At 38.3% G+C, this 10,641-nt stretch overlaps 1 protein-coding gene across 1 annotated transcript; it reads left to right on the forward strand.

The window, feature by feature from the left end:
• LOC126704456 (ERAD-associated E3 ubiquitin-protein ligase component HRD3A) lies at positions 1–5,794 on the forward strand. Its single transcript, XM_050403492.1, has 6 exons — positions 1–698; positions 1,009–1,497; positions 1,979–2,194; positions 3,369–3,692; positions 3,803–4,045; positions 5,055–5,794. Exons 1-6 carry the CDS (start codon positions 111–113, stop codon positions 5,274–5,276), a joined length of 2,082 nt encoding a protein of 693 aa, XP_050259449.1. The 5' UTR covers positions 1–110; the 3' UTR covers positions 5,277–5,794.
• Positions 5,795–10,641: the final 4,847 nt, after the last annotated feature.

A 10,641-nucleotide genomic window follows, 5' to 3' on the forward strand; every position in this document is an offset into this window, starting at 1 on the left:
AAACGAACCAGTTTTACAAAATTCCACAATCTCTCTCTCTTCTTCTTCATCTTCTTCTTCTTCTCTCTTTCTTCTGCTTCAACCATCAACATCATCGACCAATCAAAACGATGCGTATCGCAACCAAAAACCTCACACTCTCTCTCCTAATTCTCTCTCTCTACCCTCTCTCACTCACCGCTCGCCCTTTCGTATTCATTCTCTCCCAAGACGATCTCAAAGACGCCGCTTCATCCACCTCCGACGACTCGCCCCCCGATCCCACCACTCCCCATGACTCGTCCGAGTGGGACGAGTTCGGCTCCGAGTCCGACTCGCCTCACAAGTCCGAGGACGAGCTCGACCCTGGCTCCTGGCGCCCGATCTTCGAACCTGACTCCTCCTCCTCCTCCTCCTCGGCCCCACCCGATCCAGTCCCCGCCTCGGAGTCCGATTCGCTTTACTTCTCGGGAGTCTCGAATATGGTATCGGCGGCGAGTTCGGGCGACGCGCGGGTGATGGAGGAGGCGGTGGCGGAGATCGAAGCGGCATCGAATGAGGGATACGCGCACGCGAGGTCGGTGCTAGGGTTTCTGTCCGGAATGGGAATGATGAGAGAGAGGAACAAAGCCAAAGCATTTCTTTTCCACCATTTCGCGGCCGCGGGCGGTAACATGCAGTCCAAAATGGCCCTTGCTTATACCTACTCGCGCCAGGATGTGAGTGCTTCTCTGCTCTCCATTTTGATTTAGTTAGTTATTTAGTTAGTTGGTTTGTTAGTTAGTCCCTATAGAATTGATTAATTTCGGGCTTAATTACAATGTTGGTAAGTTTAAAGTGATGACTTTAAACTTCAGGACCAAAATTGATCATTTTTAGTATTTTAAGGACTAAAAGCGATCATTTTAAGTTTGTTTTGGATTAAAAGTGATAACTTTCAACTTTAGGACTAAAATTGAGCTGAAGTTTAGGGACCAATATCCATACAATAATGTATTTTGAGCTTGATTTTGCTTTGTTTGTTTGCAGATGCATGATAAAGCGGTTAAGCTCTATGCCGAGTTAGCAGAGGTAGCTGTAAATAGTTTCCTGATATCGAAAGATTCACCGGTGATTGAACCGGTGAGGATTCACAGTGGAGCAGAAGAGAATAAGGAGGCATTGAGGAAGTCTCGAGGGGAGGATGATGAGGACTTTCAGATTTTGGAATATCAGGCACTCAAAGGGAATGCTGGAGCCATGTACAAGATTGGCCTCTTTTACTACTTTGGCCTAAGAGGTTTGAGGCGTGATCATGCCAAAGCTATGTCATGGTTTCTCAAGGCTGTGGAGAAGGGGGAGCCTAGGTCTATGGAACTTCTAGGAGAGATATATGCACGAGGAGCTGGGGTTGAGAGGAACTACACTAAAGCGCTTGAGTGCCTTACTCTTGCCGCAAAACAACAACTATTTTCGGCTTTTAATGGGATGGGTTATTTGTATGTCAAGGGCTTTGGAGTAGACAAGAATTACACCAAAGTAAGATTTATCATATTTATATATATATATATATATATTTTTTTTGTAGCTTGTATTTAAATCACGACCACACCCTACACCCTGTAGAATACTGCAGTTGGTGGAGGTGGAACCCTTAGAGTGGGATATATGACTTTTATTCCACCTCTACTCAAAGGCAGTGGAGGTGCCGTTAATAAAATTTATTCATTGCTCTACCAGTCAAAGGTTAAAGAATTCCTTAATTGATACTCACTGGAAGAATACTTCGTGCCTGTTTGGTATCAACTTATTTTTCAGTTTTTTGAAAATGGTTTGTTTGAAAAAGGTGTATCTAGAAGAAAGCTAAGCGTAGAAAAGTTGTACTTTGAAATAGTGCAGTTTGATACTGCTCTTCCTAATGCTCTTTGCCCTCGCTTGTTGTGTTCAAGCTGTTTATGGTCTATTGATATGTTAATATGAGAATATATGCATCATACTAATCAAATTGTTCTCATTACAGGCAAAAGAGTACTTTGAGAAGGCTGCTAATAACGATGATGCTGGAGGCCACTATAACCTAGGAGTAATGCATCTAAAAGGGATTGGGGTAAAGAAGGATGTGAAGATAGCATGTAAATATTTTATACTGGCTGCTAATGCGGGTCAACCAAAGGCATTCTACCAGCTAGCAAAGATGTTCCATACGGGTGTGGGGCTTAAGAAGAACCTTCCAATGGTAAATTCAGATTGATTATGTTCTGTTATCTTTGTTTTTTTTGCCTTTATGTTTACAAAATTAATATTTTATAAACATTGCAACTTAGCCTTTTGTCTTCATGTTTCTTTTCCTTTTTTAAATTCATTTGACAATTATCTCTTACAGTTAGGTGATTTTCCTGCTCAGTGCTTTGGCTAACCTCATGACTTGTTAAGATTAGCTGTTTCTTATTTCATGATCAAATTAATATTATTTATGATATTCGAATTTAGAAGAAACCATAAGTCAACAAGCTATAGCTCAAATAGCAATAGCACCTCCTTTCATTGTAAGATCAAGGTGGAGGGTGAAATCGGGATTCAAGCCTCACTGAGGCCATTTGTAACTTATTGATTAAAAAATAAAAAAAGAAGAAGAGAATTTAGAAGGAGCCATAACTTTGAACAAAGCTTAAGGTACTACATATCAGTACTTGCATATTTATTTAAAATTATTTTTAAGAAGCCTGATTTACATATTTATTTCAGGATGTTTATGATATTTCTGCAGTTAATCATTTTCAAAAATAATTTTCTTTGTTTAATGGTAAAACATGAGAATATGAAAGATGGATAAGTGCAAATACAAAGGAAGATACGATTCGGAATGAAGAAATTTACTTAATAGGGGTAGCCCCTATCAATGAAAAGATGAGGAAGAGTCACTTGAGATGGTTTGGTCATGTACAAATGACAGTGATTAATGCACTGGTCCCGAGATGAGGGAATGAGAAAAGGTAGAGGATGACCTAAAATAATATTAGTAGAAATAGTAAAAAATGACATGTCAATTAGGGAGGTGATGGAGAGTTTGATTCTGTATAGGATTTACGTGTTACCAAGATTATTCTGTTTTGGGAATTGGGACTAAGACTTGGTTGTTGTTGTTATTTAATGGCAAGATAGTAAATTCTCTTGACCGATTAATCTAACAACTACTTTGTCCCCCCAAGGAAAAAATTTTACATTCACCAATGGATTTGGGCTTATTAAAGCAATTTTTTCCCCAAGAAGATCAAAACTTTTGTAACCCCTTTGAGAGTTTAGAACTAAAAGATTGATTTGCAAGTAAATTCCTAGTAGTTATCGTGAATCTTATTTGTCCCAATTTGATTTATCAATCAATCAATAATTTGAGCTTTATATGATTTCAGGCAACTGCATTATACAAATTAGTAGCAGAGCGTGGACCATGGAGTTCGTTATCTAGATGGGCACTTGAATCATACTTAAAAGGTGATGTGGGCAAGGCGTTCTTCTTGTATTCAAGGATGGCTGAGCTAGGCTATGAGGTGGCACAGAGCAATGCTGCATGGATACTTGACAAATATGGGGAGCGAAGCATGTGCATGGGAGAATCTGAATTTTGCACGGATGCAGAAAGGCATCAACGTGCACATTCTCTGTGGTGGCAAGCTTCTGAGCAGGGTAATGAACATGCTGCTTTGCTGATTGGGGATGCATATTACTATGGTCGGGTATGTGTCTCAAAGTGAAATAGTTCATTGGGTGCTCAAGTTTCAAGAGATTTAGGTCCAACAGTTTGGTCTCACGCAATGAGTTCCTTAATCTTCTTATCTTTTCTTAGGGTACTGAGAGAGACTATCATCGTGCAGCAGAAGCTTACATGCATGCCAAATCCCAATCTAATGCACAAGCCATGTTTAACCTTGGCTACATGCATGAGCATGGCCAAGGACTCCCATTTGATCTCCATCTTGCTAAGCGATACTATGATCAAGCCCTAGAGATTGATCCTGCTGCAAAATTGCCTGTCACACTTGCCCTTACAAGCTTGTGGATACGAAAGAACTATGCTGATGGATTCCTGGTGAGTATCCTGGTCTGATTTACTGGCTCGCCTTCTTGCAATTCTAATACTATTATAATTTTAGACAATCAAGTGTGGCAAAATGCCTTCTCTATGAAACAGTTGCACCTTGCTGGTTTTCAATTCATTACCTGTAAAAAAAATTTAATTATTTTCAGTGTTAGACATTTTTTCTGATTTTAGTTCCCACATGAATAGGATTAAGACTGACATTTTCAACCCCAACTCCTCCAACACTTACTGGTAGGAATATAAATTTACAGTACTTCTCCACACACACATACACACACACACACACACACACAAAAAAACCAATAGGTTTGAGAACCTGGCATGCGTTCTGATCTGACTGGTCGATGCTCTTGCAAATGGCTCATGGGGCTTCTGAGCTTCCTTTGAATGGTGAAAAAAAAAGGTGCTGCATCCCAATATGAGATGTTTGGTACTAAAACTTTTAGCATAAAATTATATGAATATGTTGAACATTTTCTATATACTTATTTTTTGGAATTTTAAATTACTACTAAGTTGCAATATTCTAGTAAAACTGAAATATATATTATGGGTGAGGGTAATGGGAGCCCTCTGATAGAGGAAGGTACGTGAGAGTTTGGTACAAGGTACAGTTCTGTTTAGCAGGTGCCCTATTTCAGAAGTTTGGCCCTTGTTGCCTGTTTCAGATGTATAATTAATAAGTGGAGAATTTCATCTCCATAAATTGTTAGGCACCATTTAAGTTAATATACCCAATTTTCTTACCAGATACTTTTCCTCGAGGAATGCAAATAGAGGAGAAAAATGTGGAAAAATCTCTTGGTTTTTACCTTAACCCTAAGAGCTTGAAAATGTTGAAGACTCAAAAAAAAAAAAAAAAAATAGTTCTCAAATTTTTTTTTTTTTTTTTGGATAAATTGAATTTCTCTATTGTGCTTGATCTTGTTGATTACAAAAGTTCATTGAAAAAAATCTTCTGATACTGAATTAATGGCTTAATTTTTTGTGTATTTAGGTCCATTTGATTGATTCTTTGCCTGAATTCTACCCAAAAGTAGAAGTTTGGGTGGAGGATGTGCTTTTCGAGGAAGGAAATGCAACCATACTCACTCTTTTCGCTTGTCTCCTCACTGTCCTTTATCTACGCGAGCGGAATCGTAGGCATGCCGTTCCTGCAGCTGGCGAAGTGGCTGTGCCACACAACCCTATCGAACATGCAGCACCTGTACCCAATTAATTCATGTCACTGGTGGCCTACAGAAACTACAAGGCTATTTTATTCTCTCTGAGAAAAGGAAGATTTTTTCTACCATATGATGTACAGTTACATGTTTTAGGGCACATTGTAGCATAGTCTTAAGTGAGGTGGAAATAAATTCACATGAAAAATCATGTATTTTACATAGATTTATTACATGCCCGCCACTGGGCCTTGTAGCCCAGTGGCACCCGGATCTGTAGGATACCGTGAGCTCGGGGGTTCTAGCCCCCGTAATTACCTAGCAAAAAAAAAAAAAAGATTTATTACATGCCCACTTTAGTTGCGGAAGGTATAACTCCCAAGTTTAACCCATTTTTGTTTTTTTTTTTTTTGGTTGAAATTATTCGTACCAAAGAAGGATGGCAGAAGGTACACTTATTGTCCTTAACATCATGAAGTGGTAATTCTTTTGGGGATTATTACGTGTCAGATTTGTAAGATTCAAGCATAGAACTCAGTTTTGAATTATAATACTCAGATGAAGATTTTGAAAATTTTCTCTTGTTCCCCCACCACCTAAAAGAAAATTGGCAAGGCAATTTTCCTTTGTGATATACTGCCATGGTGGAAGTTGTTTATAAGTTGTTTATTTCATGTGAGTGTGATCCATGTGGAAGTCAACATCCATATGCACAATATACCCTTGGTATGACCTGCATTGCCTTCCTAGAGTGGCAAATAGTGAATAAACTTGGTAGCAGAGCATTTGCACCAGGCCGTCTAAAATTTTCTATCTATTTTAACATAACAACTTACTTTTTCTATTTTATACCGTCATTTTTACAAAACACTTATATCAGTTCATTTATTATACACTCTTTTATTTAAATAATTTTTTTTTATCTTTTTATTATTATTATTTTATTAAAATATCTCTCAAACTCACATTTCTTCTCTCACTCTCTCGTCCCAAACGGTAAAACCCTTCTCTCAAACTCTTCACCTCTCTCTCATCCCAAGCTCCTCACAAAACTCTCTCTATCATCAAAATCTTCTCAGCTACTTATCTTAGACCCCTTATCTTTCTCTCAGATTTCTCTCATGGCAATGGCTATGGAGACTAGTCCATATTCATCAGCAACAGCATGCATAAGGACTATGATGATTTGGGTTTGGGTTGATGGTTTTTCATTAATGGTTTATTTTGAGTTTTTCATTTGATATGTTGGAGTTGATTTTCCATTAATTTCATGTTTGATTTCCATTGATTTTTGGTTTGATTTTTGTTGATTTTGGCTTTGATTTTCTATTGAATTTGTGGTTGGATTTTTATGTGTTGTATGGTTGCGGTGGTTGGGTGGTGATGGGTTGCGGTGGTTGAGTGGTGGTGGGTAGACGGTTAATCGGCTACACAAATGAAGAGAAAGAGAGTGTGAGATGAAGAAGAAGAAGAAGAAGAAGAAGAAGAAGAGAGAAGAAGGGAGAGAGAGAGGGTCTGACTGTGAGAGAGAATAAAATATAATAAAATAATGATTTGCAAAGTTACAGTCAATAACTGTGTAAATATGCTCAATTATTGTAGCAAGTTTGGATTTTACCCAATAATACATTGTCTGATGCGTGTGAGTTATAGGCTATGTTGTGTAAATTTTTGCACTTTTTCCATTTTGCGCTCATTGATGTGAATGCTCTTACTTGCATACATTTTCTTGGATGGCAATATTTGACAAGACTTGTGAACTCAAACTTGAGACAAACATAATATAGAATTAGCATTTTAGTGTTTAGCATTAATGTAAATAAGTTTGTCAACACGAATAGATATGAATAATAAATGGGTCTAATTCAGGTTGATACGTATAACCCGTAATAACCTATTTGACCCAAATTACTAAACTAAATTTTATCAATTTCTCTCTCTCTCTCTCTCTCTCTCTCTCTCTCTCTCTCTCTCTCTCTCTCTCTCTCTCAATGCCTAGTCCCATCCAACCTAAATTGTTTGACCTAACTTTCTAAAGGTGAATTTTATGAATTTTTCCTTTCTAACCTTAGGTATATAAACCTCTTTTTCTCTCACACGGCTATTTTCCCCTCTAGCACCCTTACAATTGACACCCAACCCACTTAACTCCTCTCCCTACCTTCTTGTTGCCACTAGCCACTGTCACAATCATTAGCCCATAGCCTAAAACCCACTATTGTTGCTACCAACCATCATTACAATCATAAGTCATTGTGTTAAGAACTTAATTCTCTTGCATAGGTAGTGATGGAGCCAAGAATTTGTCTTTGGGGGCGCCAAGTATAAAATGAGCCTACAAAATTTTCCTTTGTATATATTTTATCTATATTATGTATAATGAGAAGTGCTATGTTTATAACATTTTCAAAATAAATCTTAAGAAGCGATATTGCGAAAGTATAGTAAAATGTTTAGAACGTAGCATTTTTCTATATACAATATTCTAAAATAGAATTATAAATAAAATACTACAATTATTGAAAATATAAAAGAATATAATCCAATAAGAGGAATAACCAACCATATGCTTTTGTCAAATTAATAATAATGTATTATATTTATATGCTATATAATATATTATATTTATCATTGTAATGGTGGTGGGCCTTGTTTACAATGTTGGGCTACTTCCTACTACACTAGGCCCAAGTTTTCTAGATAAGGGAGTTAGGACCAATCCAACTGAAACCCACCTTGGTCCAGCTTGTGCACAAACTACACCACATCTGCCAAGCTTTGGTTACATGCCCATAGCAAGCAGAGCCACTATAAAGAAGTTATGGCAGGCAGATATAATACAGATAACACAAGAAAATATAGTCAGTACTTTTAACTATAATAAATAAAAGTGAGCAACTAAAGGCTCTTCGTACACAGAATAAGCTAAGTGAAGGATAAACAAAGTTAGCAAAATCAAAGTGTTAATCTGCCATGCCAAGTAATACACGGGATTAAAACCAAGAAAGGGATGATCGTTCTCTTAACACAAGTAATCTCAGAGAAGAGATTAATTGTTTTGAGAGAACAGGCCTAAATGGTCTATGCCCAAATACAGATCTTTTGCCTTTTATTGAGAGCAAGGCTATTAAGGGAGAGAGGAAATCAACCTATTGGTGCATGCCTGCCGTTCTAAACTCTCTATTATTCTTTTCCTCTCCTTCCTACTTCTTAGTTTTCTTTTTCTTTGGTTTTACTTCCTTTCCTTCTCAATGTTTACTTCTGGGTTGTGTTTTTCTCTAAAAATTCTTATTACTGTGATTTTTCGAATCCCCCCTTCTTAGTGCACAGCAAGGGGTCCTTTATAGAGCCTACCGTGACTGGTATTTACTATTTTAGCCCTTAACAGCTTTTGCCTAGTGTGGGTGTCCTTGCCGACCACTTACTGGTCGTCAGTGGTTCAGCCACCACCACCTACCTGTGCTGGCTGTATCGCTCCCTTCTGCCAGACAAAGAAGGCTATTTTGTTTGTTTGCTTGCTGTGGCTTTTCTACCCTTTACAGTGTGTGTGGTTTCTCTCTTTATCCCTCATGGCATGCACCTGGTGGTTCCAACTCATCCTTACTTCTTTTGGGTGGCATGTTATTCCAGTAGGACATTTTCCCCAAAAGAGCCTAAGCAAGAACCCCAGAATAGGTTTTTTTTCCCTCTCCCCACTGCCAGACCATACCCTTTGACCCATGGCCCACCACTTCCTATATTGGCTGGGTACAGGCTGGTGGTGCCTAGGTCTTGCGCGTGCTTCACCTTCTTCACCCGCCGCTCATGCATTTGCCGTGTTCTAGAGATTGGTCTGTATATTCTGCTGTGCACTTTTGGCTTCTTATGGCGTGGGTTTTTTTCCGATCTGCCGTTCTTTATGACTTGCTTCTTTTGGAAATTGGGCCTTGTTGGATCATGGGCCTTCCTTCTCCTGGCCTATTCTATGTTCACTCCATGGCCTTGTTAGCATTTTCCTGCCGTACCACTTTGCTATTTCTGCTGTGATGTTGTTTGACTTAATCCTGCTAGGCCTCTTTGGGCCTACTGTTTATTTCCTTCCCAATGACTCAGTGTGTTCATTGGGCCTTTTCTTACACTATTTGCAAGCTCCTGTGTCCCATTTCCCTCTTGGGCATCCTTGGCCCATTTGCTTTCTTTGGGCTTCCTCGGCCCTTTTCCAATCTTGCTTTCCCATGGGCCTTTGCTAAGTCTCTTGGGCTTCCTTGGTCCAATTATTTTATACTTCATCCTTGGGGCTGATAGGTCTTTCATTAGGCCCTTACTTTCTTTACTTGCATTACTTTGGGTTTGCTGTGGCCCATTCTCGCTTTTCTACATACTGCCCATGGGTTTGCTTCCTCTCTCTTTCCGGGTCCATTCAAGTCCGCTTGCTTCTTCAGGACCCACTTTATGAGCCCTTGAGCCATTCATTCCTGCCACTTGGACTCAATGGCTTTTCTTGCTTTACTAACTTTAGTCTGCCCATGTTTCTAGGCCTTTTCTCTTACTAGGCTTGTCAAAAATGAGCCTCAACAATCATAAATCAAAATAGTATAGTTTTAATTTATTAAAAAATAAAGAATACAAGAACTAGACAAGGAAAGTGGGAGCTAATTTACTTTCTGGTTGTAATCGTTTTGTATCCCATCCCTCTATTGTTACCCCTTTTTTCTTGTCTAATTCCTTGGGTTGTCTCAAAACAGGGCTTGCCCAAGTGTATCCATTGACAGTATTTCCTAATTAATATTAACTATCCTTTTTACCAAAAAAAAAGAGAAGGAAAGCCAGAAACCTGGGGACTTGGGGAAGAAATGAGAACATTTTTTTTTCTTTTGAGGTGTAATGTTTTTAAACCCTACATGTGGTGATCTCTTGGAATTAGAGCAAATATTAAAATATTTTTAGACTTAAAAATTTGTAAAGTACAAAAGGATTTAGAAAACAAGTTAGACCAAAGACCAAAGAAGAATTTTTTTTTTTAATTTTTCCAGATACAAAACTAAGACAAGAAACAGTCAAGCTCATAAGAAAGGTCCTGTGAATTCATAAAAATTTTGGAGGGGCCAAGGTCCCCTTCGGTCTCAACATGGCTCCACCACTCATAGGCATGTGTGAATATTAAGGTTTTGTGCCACTTGTGGGCTAAGATTATGTGTAAAGAGTTAGTTATATTTTTCCAATGTAAGCATGTGTTAAAACAATTAAGTATGTGTGTGATTGAAGATAGTTAGTAGGATATTAGTCTAGTGCCAGCTGGCCAGTTAGATAGATACATTGACAAGCCAATCTTGGCCTTTGTATTATAATAAGTCCTAATATAAAAGGCTGCCACTCATTGTAATCATGCATTGTAAAATGTTAAGCAAATTCTAGTTTCCCATACCTATCCTTTCTCTCTAG

Source organism: Quercus robur, chromosome 10, assembly GCF_932294415.1.
Source record: "Quercus robur chromosome 10, dhQueRobu3.1, whole genome shotgun sequence".
Taxonomy (NCBI): domain Eukaryota; kingdom Viridiplantae; phylum Streptophyta; class Magnoliopsida; order Fagales; family Fagaceae; genus Quercus; species Quercus robur.